Source organism: Ostrinia furnacalis, unplaced genomic scaffold (genome assembly GCF_004193835.3).
Source record: "Ostrinia furnacalis isolate ACB-3 unplaced genomic scaffold, ASM419383v2 OfSCF7464, whole genome shotgun sequence".
NCBI classification, from domain to species: Eukaryota; Metazoa; Arthropoda; class Insecta; order Lepidoptera; family Crambidae; genus Ostrinia; species Ostrinia furnacalis.
The window spans coordinates 369820-390774 of record NW_021137703.1 but is presented as its reverse complement, the minus strand read 5'-3'; the positions used below and the strand labels follow the sequence as shown (position 1 = coordinate 390774).

Sequence of the window (20955 nt, the reverse complement as noted above, 5' to 3'; positions counted from 1 at the left end):
AATTGGCAACCCTATGTACTCTGCTTGCTTTAACTTAATTATCTTGCGTGTTGTTTCTGATCAGACTTTATTAACGTTACGATCGTTATTAGACATAATAAATACAAATATCCGGCGAAAATTGAAAGTTATTGTCTAAAACAATTGTTTGTTGAGCCTACTGTGTGAAGCAAAAGTAATCAAAAACGGAGTTTTTAGTCTAAAAGTAGGCGCACACCGTTGATTTTTCGTCGGCCGATAGTTTAGTCGGGCAGTTGATCAGTATGGGATGTATGGGAGTGCGCACACTACGCCGATTCGATTTGGCCGATTCTTCATACAAATTAAAATCGGGTACAACTATCGGCCAACTAAAAATCAACGGTGTGCGCCCTACTCTAAGTAATTTGTGTGGGCTAGCCTAAGTAGACTTAAACATGCGATCAAGCTCAGCTCAAATTATCGTGTCAGCAAATTACTTCATGCTTCCCCATGGCGAATTATTTAAAGAAACCTTACACTATGCCTCGACAAAGCGCGGATATGATGGGGCAATTAAAGCACTTCTTATGAAAACATTGTACATAATACCTAATGATGCAGGCACTTCATCATCAAATCATTTAGTCTCTTCCAGCAGGATCACGATATTCTAATTTACCAGAGGCAAAATAGAAGACTTGGCCTACCCTCCCTTGGTCAGACGGGTTGGAGAGGCGTAGACGGAGTGATGTACTTGTTTATTAACGTTTTTATTTTCTATTCCAGGTTGCAGATCATGCTCCAGAGACGTAAGAAGTACAAAAACCGCACGATCCTAGGATACAAGACTCTGGCTGAAGGTGTCATAAGGATGGACCAGGTAATAAAAATACTTTTACAAGACATTGCACTGATGTGATTATCAATAGCCCGATGGACATCGAACTGTTGATTCGAGTATTTGAATCCACCCCTAAAATTTGGAGGGGTCAACAAACAGAGAGGTTTTCGACAATTTAATTTTAACTTTTGAAGTAAATAGTAACACTTTTTTACACGTCATCACCGATGCGGTAATTAGGGTTTCAAATATATTAACGAGATAAAATATATGACACTAATGACATGCAGTTTAAATTTTAAATCCTTCATTGGCTTATAAAACAGTCGTCACAGCGATTTGTATTTGTAGCTATGTGTCTATTCTACATTTGAGAAGTTATCTAATAAATCTTATTAGGTACATTTTCATCCATATAACATCCAGGAGCTCACCTATGGAAAAAGCTTATTATAATCTCAGAATACATGATAGGATCTCTCCTTATGAGCAAAAAATTAATTTACGTTCATATAATGCAGAGTCACGCCTTGAAAGCCTTCGATATTGTAAAGCTGCTAGGGCGAACTTGCAATGAATCGTTTTCAATTTCGAAGTAATGGCAGACAGGGTGTGTACGGTTAGGTGTATCAATTGAATCAACATTAAGCACTTTAACTAATTATGTTAACTGCTAATGTAACGTAACCACAATGAGGAAGCTCTTGGCCTGCATCTCACCTGATGGAAAGTGATGATCTGGCCTAAGGTGGAAGAGAGCTTCACCCGGAATCCTCAACACAGTAAGGTTATCGCCGCTTCCAGCTTCCGGAACACAATAGTGCTGTTAACATTGTTGTTTAAATTATAGCGACAGTATAATATCGTAGATCGTATACTAGTAATTATTAGTTTATGTGCTGTAATTATAGCAAGACGATTCTATGGAGTTTTGTCTGTTTTCGAACAGGGCGGTAGGCAAGAAAATTAATCTTGTCAATGTACTGTTTCATTAAATTCCTACGCTTTACGTCAGTCATACAAGAGGCTACATTATAAATAGCCCACGAGTACAAGTATCCATGGTCTGTCCCCAAAAGTATAAATTGTGATAGCAATTAACCTCGTCCTTGTAAATTAAATAAACTTAAACGCCCTCGTATATGTTAGTTAAGGTAATTAGTGAATCAGCCAATTATGACGTCCTCTTGGAGGTTAAATTTGTATTTCCTCTCATTAAGGATGCAAATGACATTTAGTGGCATACTGTCATTTAGATTAGTATTGAAAAACTAAGCCAAATTAAGCCTTCTGAATTAAAAAAGCGAGAGTAGTACTTATTTAGTAACGCTCCTAAGGGAGCTTACGTTCTGTAGTTGACTGATATAATCTAAAATAATGAAGCATGCCTGCTGATTTTTACTGTAGGATGTAGCGTCGTTAGGACTTGAAGAATCTATTATTATTTTATTTGTCAGTTGATTCTTATTGTTACATGCTACAATAATAAATATCAAAACATTCTTGCATAAAAGGCTCTACTTTATTATTACGATATGTTTACCAAAACTATCATCTAAAAACATTGTAGTACCTAATTTCACTTGCCTACGACACGCTAATACTAGTGTTTGTACCGTGCCTACGACCTAACTAACTAAGCTAACGACAGACACTCTCTTTAATGTTTTCACTTGACGATTACTTCGAAGTCGAACATTTTCTCAGTTCATTTTGACAAATTACTTCTATCCCATACTTTCTCCCGTCACATAAATACGTCTACACCTAATTAAGAAGTAGGCGACCAAGTTTATTTGATATAGATCCTTAACTACTAACTGTGACGGTGTTAAATGACAATATCAATATCCGAGCCTTAAAATAACGTTGAAGTAAATTATATGAAGCGTCTAATTAGTGCCGAAGGGGAGACGTTGATTAAACGCTTTCTCTTATTTTTAGATCATGACATAAAATCCATTTGAGTAGGTAATGAAACTTTATCAGAAAACTTAATTTGATGTTATGTTCTGTGTGGATTCGAAACGAAGTTATTTGGAGTGCAATGGTGGAGTCACGGATCTGCCATGTTGGCAATGATGGCCTTTTACCTTTTACGTTATTGAATTGTTTTCGATAAAGCTGAAATATGTATGTGTGTGTAGACAATGAGCTTTAGGCTGCCCAGCTTGCTGTGAACAGAAGAGAGGCTCTTCCAGCACCAGTTAAAGAAGACTGTTATTTTTCTCTTCCTTAAGTACTTGACACTATAGGAGTCCATAGTTTGAGACCCGTTGTTATTCTTTTTCCTATTGTGTAACTTTGACTGGACCGAAGATCTGGTGAAGGTTGCGGGAGGTGCCTGGATGCGAGCGGCGCAGGACCAGCCTTTGTGGAAATCCTTGGGGAGGCCTTTGTCCAGCAGTGGACGTCTTTCGGCTGAAACGAACGAAGGAACGAACTTTGACTGATGTATTTTTACGTTTTTAGGTGCTGCAGCGTTCAATGGACATGGAGCTGGAGCTGACCGGCGTCGGTGGCAAGGTGGGCGCGGCGGCCGGGCAGCCGGTGGCCCGGCTAAGCATCACCGGGCTCGCCTCCACGCCTGTGGACCACGACACCAAGAACAACAACACTCTGCTCATCACCGGTGAGTGACAGCCGGGTGACCGGCGGCGGCAGGGGGACGCGGCGGCCTGTGGCCTGACACAGAATCACCGACGTCAGGACAGACGAGAGTGATGCTCCAGTCCAGATCCAATTTTTAACCAACGCTATCCTCGACCGCGACACTCACTTAAAACGACAATATCTCATCGCCGGTTAATCTTAACACTTCGCTCGTCATTAAACAGTGTCAACACTACAAGAGCGACGCTATGTTGGGTATTGCGAGGTTTGTGAACGCGTGCTGGCCACTATCTACCCAGTGGCGTACCAGCGCCATCATTGCCTTCCCCCTGATATTCTTTCATCATCAGACGAGTGTGACGCTATGAAATGGCAAGTTCTGTGTAGATGGTTTACTAGCACCATCCTCGCTTTTATCCCATTAAAGGTCTTCTACTTCTTACTAGCGTTAGCTCCCGGCTAACGGCCCGCTTGAATATCGATCGATATCACACAAAGACTACAATAGAAATACACACCAGTACAAGAAGTTAAAACAACAAGCAACTGTTCATAGGCGCAGACCACCAACTTTTAAGTTGGCCGATAGTAGGGCCCGATTCTAATTTGTATGAAGAATAGGCCGATATCAAATCGGTGTAATGTGCGCACTCCCATACATGCCCAATGGGCATATTGCCCATACTCATTAATAGCCCTACTCAACTATCGGCCAACTCAGTAAAAGTCAGTGGTTTGCGCCTAGGCTTAAGCGCTAGATCCATAAAAACAACCCTCTGTTAAACTGTCAATTACCAATTGACCTTTGACCTTTCCCCTTCCAGAGCGAGGGTACTCCGACGAGGAGGAGGAGGGCGAGTTCAGCTCGGTGGAGGAGGCCGACGAGGTGACGTACGGTGCGCAGGCGCGTCGTCGCGCGCACCGGCAGCTCGCCTTCAACAAGGCGGACCTGTCTTACACTAAGGTTGGTTTTGCTGTAAACTATATTATTTATATGTATTATACGGTCATTACTAGGGCGCCTTCAATCTAGACGTTTCGTGTCGCACGTTTGTAGGACCGCAGATGGTAAATTGTATAACAACTGCGTCGAAATAAAATTAACAATTTACCAATAGTTAGGGAGCGGTCTTACAAATTTCCGACACGAAACGTCTAAATTGAAAGCGCCCTTAGCCGCGTGTTTCTGGCATAATAAAATCCGACCACTTCCCGTGGTTGGATGTCATAAGAGGCGACTATGGAAAGCGGATATCGTGAAAGCCCGATCCCGTCTGGCTAGCGTGGAGAGTGTAGGCCTATTCCTCCCTTCTGGCTAGTAAATTACAGAGAGTCGCTCTCCGGCAGTGACGACTAGGTTATTTAGGCCCAGTTTTTTGATTCGTAGTTAAAATAACTAATTGTTAAATTTTGCTACTAATGGTTAAATATTAACAAAATGTAAATTAATAGTTAAAAAGTGTACTAAAAGTCAAGCTAACCATTGTTCGAAAAACATTTTTTTCTGATATTTAACTACTTGTCATTTGACATCTGCCGAATTTAACTATTGGTTATTTTAACTACGAATCAAAAAACTTAGTCTCCACTGATGATGATCATGAGTTTTAAAAATTCCCATTAGACGATGCTCTCCAAATATTGTAGTGATGCTGTCTAAGGTCTGTTTCTCAATCACATATTGTTATCTTTTATCTGCAGAATGAGTTTGGTATATTAACAGTATTTGCTATGTAATATAAATAAGATAGGTAATTCATTCTTGGGGAAATGTATTACCATATTTAACAAAATACCACACAACCTTGTTGAATTGCCAATAGACAAATTTAAGATACATATAAAAAATACCCTTATGTCCAAAGGGTACTACAAGGTTCGAGACTATATTGATGACAAGGATGCGTGGTCAGTTCAGTCTGCACATATTTGATGTACTTAAATTTGACTATTCTTACCGTTAGATAATTCCTGGCAATAAGTGGTGACTGAGTTTGTTCCGGCGTTTCTTCTCAGCACTTGCCATATGTTTGTCTCGAAGCGCTGGTAGGGCCCAAAAGATAAGGAGACATGTAAAGTGCCCCATAAGGGCTACCTTTTCTTTTTTATTATTATTTTCTATTGACGTTCATAAGTGCCACTTGTGGTCTAAACTGAATAAATATTTTTGATTTTGATTTGATTTTGATTGTATGTCAACATTACAATTTTATTCGACACATAATGTTCTCCGACGATTTAAAAGTCTGCCCTAAATATTTTCTTACGATTTTTTTGATTCTCCTAACATATTATTTTATATGACAATTGTAAATAACTTATTATTTATGCCTATTTTAAAATATTTATGGACTCATTGATAATGTTATCAAGCCCAGACATTGTTGTTTGTATTAGCATTAATTAAAATTATCTATATTTTAATTATAATTATTTAGTAGTACAATAATATTATTATGCATGTCCTTTGTCATAACAATTAAAGGCTTAGCTTTACCGCCAAATAACTAAGTTATTAATTTACAAATAAATGTAACGAAATTATAATTTGACCCATTAAACCAATGGGAGTGCACGGTTATTTATTTAATTTACTTATTTGAATAATGTATGATATCTGAGATCATATTATTTCTGATTATTGCTTTTTATGTGAGGCTGTTTTTAAAGATATTCAAATAAAAGCTCATTTTAGAAAGATACTGGAAAATGAATTATTAAAAGTAAATAATAACAGTCAAGAACTAATACACGATATGGCAGATAAAGTTTTACGATATTAAGAACTATTATTTTGATTAAAAAAAATCTTAAACATTCTATCGTGTATTATTTCATGACAGCTCCGTAGTTTTATGTAATGACATGGCTTTACATATTTTAAAATATTTATTTTTCTTTTTTATTTATAAAATTAAGGCAAAGGCCATTAAGAACAGCCTAAGCTTCAGCATAACATAGCCGTTGCCTTGCACGCAGCTGTCCCGCTCTCGCGACTTGAGCTACATGGAGCGCGAGCGAAAGAGACAGAGCTATATGCACTCCAAGGCGAACGACAGGGACAGCGACAGCGAGCTGGAAAACGCATCCGCCAAGCGCAAGGGCAGCCGCGGCAAGCTCGCGGTGAGCCGCCGCACGCGATTTCGTAACTTACTGCTATGAGAATAGAGACAATTTTCGCTCTTCTTTAGAACATTCTTCAAAGATTCTGTAGAGATGTCAAAATCTAGATTTTCACCTACATATTAGTGATGAATGTCGAATGCAAACTATTAGATTTGTATAAACCTTCCATGAAACTTGTTTGTATTATTTGCCGAGAGATGTCACTGCACTTTGAGATGCGAAAAACTGTACCGCGGTGTCCAGATTTTTTACCCCTATTATATATACCCTGGAGTGTTTTGACATAACAAGCAATAAATTGTCACCTAAATATTGACGTCTTATTTATACCTAGATAAGAGTCCCTTAAGTGCGCCGAGAGTATCCGTGGTTTATTCATGGTCCTTCGAGCCGGATATCATCAGGAAGTTGATGTCCATTGGGCACTGGTAACGGTGCAGGTGCCGGGATCACACTTTGTGCATTTTTGGAGGGGGGTGACGTCCTGGACAGTGGATCGCTGTCACAAACAGGACAGGTCAAGAAGCTGGGTCAGCTAGGAGCTGCTGACACCAGTTTGACAGTACCAGCTGTGGTGCTGTCAGGGCAACCAACTGGTTGAGGAAGATCAGGAGATGATGATGGTGGTGCTGCGCGGAGGTGGCGCCATCTGGTGGAGACACGATCGGAGCCCTACGGGATTCATGCTAGAGCCCTAAGGAGTTCGTGTTGGAGCCCTAAGCAGTTCGTGTCGGAGCCCGAAAGGAGTTCGGGTTCGGAAACCGAAGAAGTTCGTGTTGATGAAGAGTTCGCCGTCTATTGTGATAGTGTGTGAGTGAAACGGATATAACTGTGAGTACTCTTTTGGCATTTTATTACTGAGAAGAAAGTTGAAGGATTTTGGACTTTATTTACACTGGTAGTTTAACTTAGAAAATTTTAATTGTTTACATTGACTTAGGAAAATTTTAGATTAATATTTTAGGACTTAGAATAATTTTGCAAAAGCTGTTGCTACGGGGAACCTATGCCCGATTTCTGTCAGAGTTGTCAAACACTTAGAATTTTTTACTATTTTTGGAAGTTTGTTTACATTTCAATTTAGTTGTCATTTATGATGGAACGTTTGGAGAATTGTCAGTTTGACCTTGCGTCAAGGATAGAAAAAGCTAAGACGAATTTCCAAAAAGTTCCGAAAGATCGTTTGGCCAAGGAGTATTTAGAGGGAAAGTTGGAACTACTTGAAGGTTTGTGGAGTGAATTTCTGTTGGGTCATAGGGAATTGTTGCGCACTACGGAACCTAAAGTGTTATCTGAGTCGAGGTATATGCGAAGCGATACTTATGACAAAACAGAAGATTCTTATATTGATTATAAATGTAAATTAAAAGGAGCTTTAGCTAAATTCATTATAATCACAGGTATTTCCAACACCGATTCTAACCAGCCCACTCTACAGGCGCCTAATGTAAAACTACCAAAAGTAAATATTCCGATCTTCTCAGGAAAGTACTCGGAATGGAACACCTTCCGAGACTTATTCCTGTCTTTGATACATACGAACAAGACACTAGGAAATGCTCAAAAGTTATTGTATTTAAAGGGGTACTTGCAAGGTGAAGCCGAGCAACTTTTATGTAACATTCCGATTACTGATAGTAATTACGAGCATTGTTGGGGTTTATTAGACGAGAGGTACAACAACAAACGATACATCTGTCATCACATTTTGAAAAGACTGCTAAGCCAGAAAAATGTAACTTGTGAGTCGGCTAGTGGGTTGAAAGGGTTGATGGATACCACAAACGATTGTTTGTCAGCTCTCTCTAACATTGGCGTAGATACGAGTACCTGGGACGTGCTGGTAATTCACATAATAACGCTGAAGTTGGACCCTGAATCAAAAAGGCAATGGGAATTTAGCATCGCGGATAATAACTCTACCGAATTACCTACTTATGATCAATTCGAAAGGTTTCTTAACAACCGTTACCGCGCCCTTGAATTTTTGAGTTCAGAGTCCAAACCAATTCCTAACAAAAACTTGCCTGTTATTCAAATTAAAGCCATGCACGTTACCACGTTAGTCTGTCCCTTTTGTAAGAAGGAGCACAAATTGAGCACGTGTAAGGCGTTTAGGGATACGTCAGTGGAATTACGTCGCGAATTTGTTGCATCTCATAATGTTTGCTTTTGTTGTCTCGGAAATAATCACTCTGCCAAATTCTGCCACAGCAAATACAAGTGTCGCATATGCAAGAGGAAGCACCACGCTCTGCTGCATCCTACAAACAAGATTGCTGCTCAGGAACCCCAAAACGGGGAGGTTACTACGGCTGATACCACAAAAGTTGGTGCTGTTATTTCCTGCACGTCTACAAGAAGCACTGTGGATTGTAGCCAGGTATTGCTAGCGACGGCACTTGTAGATACTGTATCTAAACACGGCCAAACTTATACTATTCGTTCTCTGTTGGATCAAGGGTCCCAGTCCTCTTTTATTACAGAGGCCATGGTTGAATTATTGGGTTTGAAGAAGATACCAGCTAGAGGGCAAATAGTAGGAGTAGGTGGCACGAACGGGCTCACGACAAAGTCGATGGTAGAAATAAAAATATCATCACGGGTTGATCCAAACTTTATTATGACGGTGAAAGCTTATGTACTAGGTTCCATCACTTCGCTTTTGCCTAACCAAAAGATAACAGCGGAGGAGTGGAAGGAGCTTGAGGACATTGTCCTCGCGGATCCGAGCTATTATACTTCTAACAGAGTGGATTTGTTGTTAGGGTCAGAAGTATATAGCCGGGTACTTCAAAACGGAGTCATCAAGGGACCGCTTGGTTCACCACTTGCTCAGTGTTCGTCACTGGGGTGGATTCTGTCTGGTGTCGTTAACACGCCGATGAAGCCCTCTGAAACAATAAAAGTGATGCACTGTAGTGTGAAGGATAATCAGCTTCAAAGAAAATGTCGTAAGCTAGAAGATGACATTCCGTTGCCAAAGGAACGAACATGTACAGAAGATCAAAAGACACGTGAAGGATACTTTACCAAAACTACTCGTAGAGATGACACTGGTCGATACATTGTGCGTCGTCTTCCGGTGAAGAATGAAGATCCCGATGAGAAGAATTCCCGGCAAACAGCTGAAAAAAGAATGTATTCATTAGAACGAAGACTGAAGAACGGCGATCTGAAACAGAAATACAGAGAGGTTACTAATGAATATGTTGACATGAATTTGGATCACGGTGAAGGTTTTCCAACGGCGGCTGAGAAGATACTGTCAGATTTTGATGTGGACGATCTCATGATGGGTTGTGAAATTATCGATCAAGGGAGTCAACTTTACAGAGAAATGAATATGATGTTAGGTAAAGAAGAATGTGTGTTGCAAAATTGGACTACTAACAATGAAGATTTGGTAAAGACAATGAAAGAAGATGGTAAAGTAAGTCTACGGAAAGGAAACGAAGAAGGGCTGAAAAGGAAAGCTGATAAAATAATAAAAAGTGGTGGTATTACTTGGAACCGAAGTGAAGATGTATACCGCTACAAGGTCTACTGCAGACCTACGGAGATCCTGAAACAAAAAGGAAGGTTAAAATAAAAAAAGGATACGCTTGAGAAACGCGACGGGTATTCAACAACAGTAGAGATACGGAAGGCGAGTCTAGTCTAGTTGCATGCTAATCTGAAAACTTTAGTGCTGTTGTTGAAAGGTAAAACGAAAATTGATACTTACCCATGGTAGTTTTCTCCGGTTCTTGAATCCTTTTCCCGTTATAAACAACATGTTGAGATTTGGTTGGAGACTTGTAAGAATCACAGCTTCATGAACGTCGTAAGGGAAAGAAAGAAATGGACTACCTATGCAAATTCCTCAACCTAACAGTTGATTTAGATTTAGTTGTCATAAAGGAGGACAACTAGCTACGGGTCTTGGCTCAGTGGCAGGGTGATTGTGGTCCATCCCGGTAACGACGATGATAGAGTTGTTAGTTTCAAGGTGTTAAGATTTGGTCTCCTTCCTAAGGCTAAATAATTTTAGTTTATTTAGTTTTAAGGTTTTAAGTTTATTGAAAGTGTTTTTATTATTTTACGGTACAATGGTTTTTATATGGTTTATTTTAATTTTATTGTTGATGTGTACCGTAACATGTTTCATGGTGGGCGATGCATTCGCATTAAGTTTCATTGGGTTTATTTCGATTTTCCTGTTGTTAAGGACCTAGGAAGATCCTTGGTGGGCGATATGTATAAACCTTCCATGAAACTTGTTTGTATTATTTGCCGAGAGATGTCACTGCACTTTGAGATGCGAAAAACTGTACCGCGGTGTCCAGATTTTTTACCCCTATTATATATACCCTGGAGTGTTTTGACATAACAAGCAATAAATTGTCACCTAAATATTGACGTCTTATTTATACCTAGATAAGAGTCCCTTAAGTGCGCCGAGAGTATCCGTGGTTTATTCAAGATTATCTCCTGCCTTTCATCTTTCTGGCCTACTTATAAAAACTGTGAATTGTGTAAACTGCCAGACATATTTATTTTATACCTAGCTACCGTTCAACACAGTTAGGCTTTCTGCCAATGGTTATCTATTCACTATTAAAAAATAACATTTCACTATAATAGCCATTGGCCACTTTTGTAAAAAAATATCCGAGGTTTTTGTTTCTATTCTCTATGCTGCTTTCCTCCTATTTGGTTGCATGTAGTTTTCTTGCCTTTTTATGTTGTAGTTCTAGTATGGTAGTAGTTCTTAATGTATTGTACTTAGTTCTAGTAAAAAATGTATTTTATGTACTTTGTATGATGATGAGTTATTTAATTTAGACGTGTAATGTAAAAATAAATGTCCAGCGGTGTTAGCAAATAATCCTATGGGGTTCACCCAAATCTAAAAAACATAGCTGATGGTCCAAGATCCTAAGAAGTTTTGGGACCACTATAGCGTTTGGGTAGGCCTTGTCTGATATCATGGTTCCTAGAGTTCCTATAACCCACACGGTAAGAAAACAACACCATAAGAACTCTATGCACTGGATGCCCCACCTGACCATGATAATGGCAAATATTTGGACTTAATCTGGTCACAAATTAATCACATCAAGGTCAACCATACAGTCCACCACTCATCGAACTATACTTTTTGTCGCAATCTCGCACCTATCACAACCTACTTAAGGTAGCATATTGTACATACATGCTGTATTTCATGTGCATTTGGTAGCTTATCTATTAGATTAGATTACCAATGTATACAGCTCCCAAAATGATGTTTCACTATATCATACGTTAGCGTCCGATGACGGTACCATCTTGAATATTAAGCCCCCTTTTTGTGTGTGTTTGTGAAAAATGTGATCGTCTCTGATACTAAACTGTGTTCTCAATTGGTGTGGTCTAACTCAATGTGTTGTTTTATTATTGTTTGTGATTTGTTTTTAATAGCATTGCATAAATAAAGTGAAGTCAAATAAGAAGTGTCTCAAAAAGTTTCGAGCAGTCTATAATTTGAATGATTATAAGTCATATCATAAATTGGATCAGTTAATCTTATGTAATTCAATGAATTTCACCTGTTTGAATGTTTGACATAATCATACACTATCTACGAGTATAAACAGATGACAAGAATGATAGATGTCTATTTTAAGATGAGAAAACCTTTATGAACCTTGATTTTAACAATATGATTGCAATAAAATGCGCGAAATCTACGACCCACGCGAATTCCAATCCAAAATAATCCTTTTTGCATAATTTGTATGATAACTAAAAGTGCTGAAAATATTTTGAGCCTATCAAAACTAAGTATAGTTTATTAGATACTCGTATAATTAATTATGTTCATTTTCTTCTTCTTTTTTTAATATTTCATAAGACAATTATTATTGAAGATGGAGATACGACGATGTCGTCTTCATAGTAAAAAGAAATCAGGTACCATTTGTGTTCCGCGAACCACTATTCGAGAAACATCGCTCCGATACTTGTTACTGGCCAGTAAGGTTCAAAACAACTTGAAAATCATATTCCCATTAACGTTTCAACATTGTTCTTACAGCAACGCAACCTAAAGCAGAAGTTCGCGGCGCTGCTGCGTCGTTTCCGCGTCCCAGAGGAGCTAGGTGAGCGAGGTGCTACGCGGGACACGCATCATGCACAGCGGGACATAGACGAGCTGTTCCAGGTGAGTGGGCTTGTCTCTGGCGGGAGTCGAACCCGCGACGGCAACTGGGATTGCAATACTTTTTTACCACCAGACCAATTTACTTTCAATCTGAGGGCTTAGTGTGAGTTTACATCAAACGTTCTCACCAGTGAGCGCGTAAACAAATGTATGACGGATTGTACAGCGCCCCTAGCGGAAACTTTCAAGAATTAAAATTTTCATATATTTTTTAACGCGCGTAGTGAGGACGATTGATGTAAACTCACACTCAGCTCTCGGATAGTTAACAAACAGTAGAATTCTTTGCCAGCCTCTGTATTCGAACTTTTACAATCCTAAGGCCTTCAGGCCACTAGTAAACAGGCATTTTCATTTTCTTCTAGATCAGCTCGCTCTATTGTAGATAGTATAAGATGAGATAAAATTAAAGACCATTTTATTATTTTAATGCAGAACAAGCTAGGTATTTCAATGACATCTGATGTTAAGGGAAAGGCGGTGGCGGCGTAAGGGGGGGGGGGCGGTGGGGGCGGTCCGCCCCGTGTGCCAAGCATTAGGGGGTGACAAACCAAGTCGACAAGTCGCGCAGATTAGTACTCACTGGCGCATCTGCATGGCAAATCTGCGGTCTGTGTCATGGATACGGGGGGTGGGGTGTGCAATTGTCTTTGAGTCGGTGGTAACCCCAAAATCCTGGGGGGTACCAGGGGGTGCCTTAGGACTTATGACGGGGGGGAGGGGGGTGATCGCCCCGGGTGCCAACCCATGCTACGCCGCCACTGGTGAGATGCAGCCTAGGATGCTACGTACTAATTATGTACGTATTGATTATAGTGCCCGGGAAAGAGCAGCAGGCAGTGAATTTCAGTCCCTAGCTGTTCGTATTACAAAAGAGCATTTCATTACATCCTATACTTAACCATAGTGCTACAATGGTAGTAAAAAAGTCTGACTAAATCTGCGATTGCCCTATAGGAACTAGAGTCGCTATCATGCGGCGAGGGCGAAGACTCCGGGCCCGATCAGATGGACACCATCAGCATCGGCTCCACACCCAAACCCTCGCTGCGGCCTTTCTTCAGCAGCTCCCGAAGCCTGGCCAACCAGGACCACCACCGGCATTCCAACGGTATGCGTGAATTCAGTACGATGACCAGAAGACAAGTCCAAGAGTTCCACAACCGACTCCTGGTTTAACTTTTTGATTTTTTTGACTGTTTTACTAGTGTTTTTATAAATTATAGTGTTTTGTTTTCTGTTTTAGATAATAAAGCTTTTAAAGTCACGGTATATTTTATTTAGTAGTAGTTTGAAAGATAGACCAGGAGTACGTGGAATATTTGATGACACGATTTGAGATAGATCTTCCATGGTAACATGATGTTGTAATGTGTTTGCAAATTTTTAAGTATGTAAACCCTTCTGATCGGAAAGAGGATGATTTTTGTGTTCAAATACAATAACTTTTTGTATGGAACCAATGTCGAATCACCACAAAATAAATAGGTACACTTCACAATTGTAACAGCTGATTAATCAATTTGCATAGAGAAGTGGCTTCTTTCTTGATATTTTTCTGTGTTGGTCCTATGCAAAAAGTTGTTGAATTTGTAAACCTGAATCATCACTCTTATGGTCTAATATTTTTACTGGTATTGAGACTGGTTTAAGTCAAGTATTTGAGAGGTGTCATGATAACATCGAAGATCTATACATGTAAATAAAAAGAGTGTAGTATGTAAATTAGGTCACATTCATACAGTAAAAAATATACATAATATAACAATATTAATATGCTTGAGCATCGAACTGCATACACTTGAGAGACAGTGCATCGTGTGACCGCTTCACTTATTATTTGCGTATTATACAATAATAGCAAACGTCTGACATACATACATCATACACGAACTTTTAATTTTTGTGTTTTGTTACGTAACGCTGTGTGCATAGTTTAGTGCATGTGTATGTGTGAGGTGGGATACTGGACGAATTAGCGATAAAAATGTCAATTAAAAAGTTATAAGGTAGTGTGTTTCTAGTTGTCCGTCGGGTGCCTACGAGTATACTACCATATTTATACTGAATTTACTGAGAAAATTGCCTGTGACAGACATGGTCAGATAGACACGTCAGTGGGTTTTAAAGATTCTGTCTTAAATTCTGCAACTGTTTTATAATTTTTTTTTTGCAAATAGGCTTTTAAAAAGCACTTTTACACGTCCCAATATTAACCCTACCACTGCTTCGGGACAATAAATTGGCCAGTGCTGAGAAGAAGCAGCGCAAGAAACTCAGTCACTATTGTCAGCCTCCTTTTCAAGGGTTTACAGTCTTTAAAAATATACAAATTATAGTTATAAATATTGATGCGAGCTAGGCTAGCTAATGATGAATATAGAAGATAATGATGATGCTACCCCCTCTACAAGAATGAAACAGTTAATTTAAAAAATACTTCATTAAATTATCTGAGGCTTTTTCTTCGCGACACATTACATTTGTGAAAATATTAGTGAAACCAATACAACTTTAACAAGACATAATAAATTGTCTGAGGCCTTTTCTTCAAACTAAACAGTACAATTTTGTAAAAAAAAACAGTAATGGAGTAACATTAGTTACCTACAGAAAAGACAGTGCAATTTGTGCAAACAGAGTAAAACAAAAACAACAAATAAAAATAAATAAGTACACTTCACTAACTCGTCCGCCCACGTCGCACACACGCGCCATAAAGGACCCGCATGCGCAGTGACGCGGCACGCGAGCCTCGCCTCCGCCGCCGAGCTGGCCACCGTGCGGGAGCGCCACGTCGCCACCGTCCCGCTCACAGGTACATGACAGCTGTCAGTGTCGCGCTGACAGGCGGACGTGGCGGGAAAATTGACGGAAAAAAAGAAAAAATAATAAACCTCGAAGGAGGTTTGATGATGGAAACGCAATTCAATTTTTGTAATGTATTATGGTTTTTAATGTGTTTTCTATGTTATTTGAATGGCTTCACTTTGCACTAGGCTGTGGCGTTAAAGTGTGTGTATGATATACATTTAATCTCAGTGCCTGTTAAAACACAAATGGAGGCCCAGCCTAAATAATTTTCTAAAGTCTATTCGAATTAATTATTGTAACCCGCCATGTTCGTTTGTCAGTGAAGTAAATAATAAAAATATAAGTTAGAGGTTTAGAAATATTGCATTTATGTTTCTAATTCTCTTCTTAATTTATATTTAGTTTGATCTGAACTGAGCTTTTGTCTGTCTTTATGTTTTGTTATCCACCATTTCACCTTCACGCTGCATTGGAGTAGAGATACTTCAGTTACTTGTGTATTTTAACAGTTACCTTTTTAATATGTAACATGTGTCTCAATTCCAAAAATTGTGGCAGTATTAGAAGCACGAATGCATGACAGTATAATAATTAAATATTACTTACTATCATCCTTAATTTCCACCTGGTTATTAATCTTCCGAACTTTGGGTTTTATTTTTTAATACAATGAAATCTGTGACTCCAAAATGATCCCAATTTAGTGTTAAAATAAAATACATGCCAAGAGCTTCCTCGTTGTGGATAAAAAAAAACTTCCCGTTTTTACGTTCAATTTGATCAAAGCTACTTTGTAAAGTTTTTGAGATATTTTGAGATGTTTTACTAAATGTCTTTTGAAATCCTTGAGGACCTATCTGAATTTTTTCCTCGATTTCTGACGTCATGGTGTTTGACACTGATCATGGGTCAACAGAATCAGAAGCCATCAGGAGTTCGGCGGGCGACGAGCGCGGCAGTGAAGGCAACAGTGACGGTGACGTCACAGCCGACGCCCCGGTGTCCGGGGCTTCTGTGTCGAGCTCACCGCCGAATGACACTAAAATGTCTATGGTAAGTGATATTAAATGTTCAAAAAGAAAAAAACGTGCGTTGTTTAGACTTTAAAACCAGCCACAACGTATGATAGAAGACGCGAATTAAAAAAAAACATTATCACAATTTATAGCAAGCCTTTGATAATGTTGCATACACTTACACATGAACTTACTTTCATGGCTGAGTTGAGACAGCTGAGCTAAAACCGTTTACGCAGCGTAAAGTGTAAATTGTTAGGTAGAATAAATAATCCAACAGTAAAGATATAATGTAACAAGAAATCAGCAGGAGCTAATCTTGAACCTGTATTATTTGTAATAATGCTTGTCTATTTTACTAGGCGCTGGATGCAGGCCGCCAATCGGCCATTGTGGAAATCATTGAGGGAGGACTATGTTCAGCAGTGGACGGCTGAAATGATGATGATGATGATTTTACAACAGAGAGTTCCAAAACTTGAAAGGCCTCTAGGCCCACAGAAAAAGCAATTACTGTCACATAATTTGTGTTTGCGTTTACATATTTTAATGTATTTGTTTCTTCTAGGAGGACAAGCGCTCCCGCCTCTTCAGAAGCGCGACGAGTGGAGGTAACCTGACCCCGGGCTCCGGCGGGCGCAAGAAGAACTCCCTGGTGTCGGCGGCGGAGCGCCCGCTGTCGGCGCACGAGCTGCCCGCGCAGAGCCCCACCGCGCTGGAGGTAAACACACATGTAGGACTTGACAACTTTACTATTTTATAACATCTGGGTGTTTGGAAATTTGTTTCTTTTGGGTGTGCGGGTATCGATTGGGATGTGCTTGGATAAACGGTAATCAACAGGCGACTAGAATAATGAGCCGCAGGCGAATGTCCAAGTGAAGATAATTACTCGCGGCTCCGTTTCATTAGGCTCCAGAGGACACCGTCGGGTTTTAAGCTTCAACCACACCAACGCGTGCAGATCGCCATCGCCGGCGCGATCACGGCACGATCATAGGGAAATGACAGGTCGCGTGAACTGTCATGTGTCGCGCGACCTNTTTTTTAATACAATGAAATCTGTGACTCCAAAACGATCCCAATTTAGTGTTAAAATAAAATACATGCCAAGAGCTTCCTCGTTGTGGATAAAAAAAACTTCCCGTTTTTACGTTCAATTTGATCAAAGCTACTTTGTAAAGTTTTTGAGATATGTTGAGATGTTTTACTAAATGTCTTTTGAAATCCTTGAGGACCTATCTGAATTTTTTCCTCGATTTCTGACGTCATGGTGTTTGACACTGATCATGGGTCAACAGAATCAGAAGCCATCAGGAGTTCAGCGGGCGATGAGCGCGGCAGTGAAGGCAACAGTGACGGTGACGTCACAGCCGACGCCCCAGTGTCCGGGGCTTCTGTGTCGAGCTCACCGCCGAATGACACTAAAATGTCCATGGTAAGTGATATTAAATTGTCAAAAAGACAAATTGCATTGCAGAAGATGCGGACTAAAAAACACAATTTCTAGCAAGCCTAATATCAAAATATTGTACGGTATACAAAAATATGTACATACTACCAGGGCTGAGTTGAGAGAGCTGAGTACGTGATACCGTGTACGCAGCGTAAAGTGTAAATTGTTAGTAAGAATAAATAATCAAATAGTAAAGATATAATGTAACAGCAGGAGCTACCCAAGGATCTAATCTTGAACCTGTATTATTTGTAATGATGCTTGTCTATTTTACTAGGCGCTGGATGCAGGCCGCCAATCGGCCATTGTGGAAATCATTGGGGGAGGCCTATGTTCAGCTGTGGACGGCTGAAATGATGATGATGATGATTTTACAATAGAGAGTTCCAAAACTTGAAGCAATTACTGTCACATAATTAGTGTTTGCGTTTACATATTTTCATGTATTTGTTTCTTTTAGGAGGACAAGCGCTCCCGCCTGTTCAGAAGCGCGACGAGCGGAGGCAACCTGACCCCGGGNCTGGAACAGTAGTCAATACCCCGGGCTCCGGCGGGCGCAAGAAGAACTCCCTGGTGTCGGCGGCGGAGCGCCCGCTGTCGGCGCACGAGCTGCCCGCGCAGAGCCCCACCGCGCTGGAGGTAAACACACATGTAGGACTTGACAACTTTTTATTATTTCTTCTGGGTGGGCGGTGGTTTCTAATAATGGTAATCTAGGTGACCAGAATGAGCCGCGGACGAATTTCCTAGTGTAGACAATTACTCGCGGCTCCGTTTCATTAGGCTCTAGAGGACACCGTCGGGTTTGAACTTTCAACATGTGCCGATCGCCATCGCCGGCGCGATCACGGTACGATCATAGGGAAATGACAGGTCGCGTGAACTGTCATGGGTTGCGCGACCTGTCATTGGCCTTTGATTGTGCCGTGATGGCGCCTTGAAGCATTAGTGGGTAGGTCCCGTCCTTCTGGCGGGGAGAGTCTTCAACCCTCTGGCTGTCCCCATCGGCTAGTAGGTATGCTCATAGCATTTCCATACAAAGATGGGCGACTGGAACAGTAGTCAATNATGGGCGATTGGAACAGTAGTCAATGACCCCGGGCTCCGGCGGGCGCAAGAAGAACTCCCTGGTGTCGGCGGCGGAGCGCCCGCTGTCGGCGCACGAGCTGCCCGCGCAGAGCCCCACCGCGCTGGAGGTAAACACACATGTAGGACTTGACAACTTTACTATTTTATAACTTTTGGGGGCTTGGAAATTGGTTTGGGATTTGGTTAGATAACGTGAACGGTAATCAATAGGCGACTAGAATAATGAGCCGCGGGCGAATGTCCAATAACTCATCCTTAGGCTCCGGATTACACCGTCGCGGCTCCGTTTCATTAGGCTCTGGAAATCACCGCGGGTTTTAGTGGGTAGGCCCCGCCCCTCTGGCGGGGAGAGTCTTACAACCTTCTGGCTGTCCCCTTCGGCCAGTAGGTATGCGCAAAGCATTTTCAAGCAAAAATAAGCGACTGAAATAACGGGACTATTCCCACCTCTCGTTCCCACCGCTGCAACTCCTGTGTAGGATCTACAGCTTGACCGTCAATAAAACCCAACTAGTGAAGGTCAAGTTTGTTCCGGGGGAAAGTTAAACGGCAGGAATAGTAGTCAATACCCCGGGCTCCGGCGGGCGCAAGAAGAACTCCCTGGTGTCGGCGGCGGAGCGCCCGCTGTCGGCGCACGAGCTGCCCGCGCAGAGCCCCACCGCGCTGGAGGTAAACACATGTAGGAGTTGACAGCTTTACTATTTATAACATCTGGGTGTGCGGGTGTTTATTGGAAATTGGTTTGGGATGTGGTTAGATAACGTAAATCAAACAGCGATTAAGCCCGGTCTTCGAGCACGTAGAATTTTGTCCAATGACCCCAAGCTACCCATCCTTATCGCTCGCGCGTAATTATATTGCTGTCGCGACTGTGCGACGCGCGCCCGCAGTGAGTGTGCGAGCGCAACAGAGACAATTACTCGCGGCTCCGTTTCATTAGGCTCTGGAAGTCACCGCGGGTTTTAGTGGGTAGACCCCGCTCTTTCGGCGGGAAGAATCACAACCCTCTGGTTGTCCTTATCGGCCAGTAGGTATGCGCAAGGCATTTCCAAGCAAAAATAAGCGACTGAAATAACGGGACTATTCCCACCTCTCGTTCCCACCGCTGCAACTCCTGTGTAGCCAGGATCTACAGCTTGACCGCCAATAAAACCCAACTAGTGAAGGTCAAGTTTGTCCCGGGGGAAAGTTAAACGACAGGAATAGTAGTCAATACCCCGGGCTCCGGCGGGCGCAAGAAGAACTCCCTGGTGTCGGCGGCGGAGCGCCCGCTGTCGGCGCACGAGCTGCCCGCGCAGAGCCCCACCGCGCTGGAGGTAAACACACATGTAGGACTTGACAACTTTTTATTATTTCTTTTGGGTGTGCGGGTATTTATTGAAAATTGGTTGAATAACGTAAATCAAACAGCGACTAAGCCCGGTCTCCGAGCACGTAGAATTTTGTCCAATGACCCCAAGCTACCCATCCTTATCGCTCACGCGTAATTATATTGCTGTCGCGACTGTGCGACGGGCGCCCGCAGTGAGTGCGAGCGCAACAGCGACAATTACTCGCGGCTCCGTTTCATTAGGCTCCAGAGGACACCGTCGGGTTTGAACCTTCAACATGTGCCGATCGCCATCGCCGGCGCGATCACGGTACGATCATAGGGAAATGACAGGTCGCGTGAACTGTCATGGGTCGCGCGAACTGTCATGGGTCGCGCGACCTGTCATTGGCCTTTGATTGTGCCGTGATGGCGCCTTGAAGCATTAGTGGGTAGGTCCCATCCTTCTGGCGGAGAGAGCCTCACAACCTCTGGCTGTCCCATCGGCTAGTAGGTATGCTCATAGCATTTCCATACAAAGAT

The 20955-nt window shown here is 41.4% G+C and overlaps 2 protein-coding genes across 2 annotated transcripts in view; both read left to right on the top strand.

The window, feature by feature from the left end:
- Positions 1–20955, top strand: part of LOC114364738 (phosphofurin acidic cluster sorting protein KrT95D) — a 60651-nt gene that overhangs the window by 24677 nt on the left and 15019 nt on the right. Inside the window, exons 13-27 of the mRNA XM_028321017.1 lie at positions 748–841; positions 3275–3434; positions 4240–4379; positions 6395–6538; positions 12603–12728; positions 13686–13839; positions 15451–15546; positions 16459–16595; positions 17127–17310; positions 17860–17996; positions 18292–18304; positions 18475–18653; positions 19103–19210; positions 19646–19772; positions 20304–20419. Coding sequence (XP_028176818.1) covers positions 748–841; positions 3275–3434; positions 4240–4379; positions 6395–6538; positions 12603–12728; positions 13686–13839; positions 15451–15546; positions 16459–16595; positions 17127–17310; positions 17860–17996; positions 18292–18304; positions 18475–18653; positions 19103–19210; positions 19646–19772; positions 20304–20419 — 1915 coding nt within the window. The remainder of the gene's footprint in view (positions 1–747; positions 842–3274; positions 3435–4239; positions 4380–6394; positions 6539–12602; positions 12729–13685; positions 13840–15450; positions 15547–16458; positions 16596–17126; positions 17311–17859; positions 17997–18291; positions 18305–18474; positions 18654–19102; positions 19211–19645; positions 19773–20303; positions 20420–20955) is intronic.
- On the top strand, positions 17660–19253 carry LOC114364758 (uncharacterized). The gene is made up of 3 exons (XM_028321048.1): positions 17660–17996; positions 18475–18523; positions 19107–19253. The coding sequence occupies exons 1-3, from the start codon at positions 17829–17831 to the stop codon at positions 19250–19252; spliced, it is 363 nt and encodes a 120-aa protein (XP_028176849.1). The 5' UTR covers positions 17660–17828; the 3' UTR covers position 19253.

What these genes read in the sequence shown, in the direction of transcription:
- LOC114364758 (XM_028321048.1), top strand. Translation starts at nt 17,829, where the DNA reads ATGGTGTTTGACACTGATCATGGGTCAACAGAATCAGAAGCCATCAGG. An exon ending in ATGACACTAAAATGTCCATG is followed by an intron (nt 17,997 to 18,474) that starts GTAAGTGATATT and finishes TGTTTCTTTTAG; the next exon opens with GAGGACAAGCGCTCCCGCCT.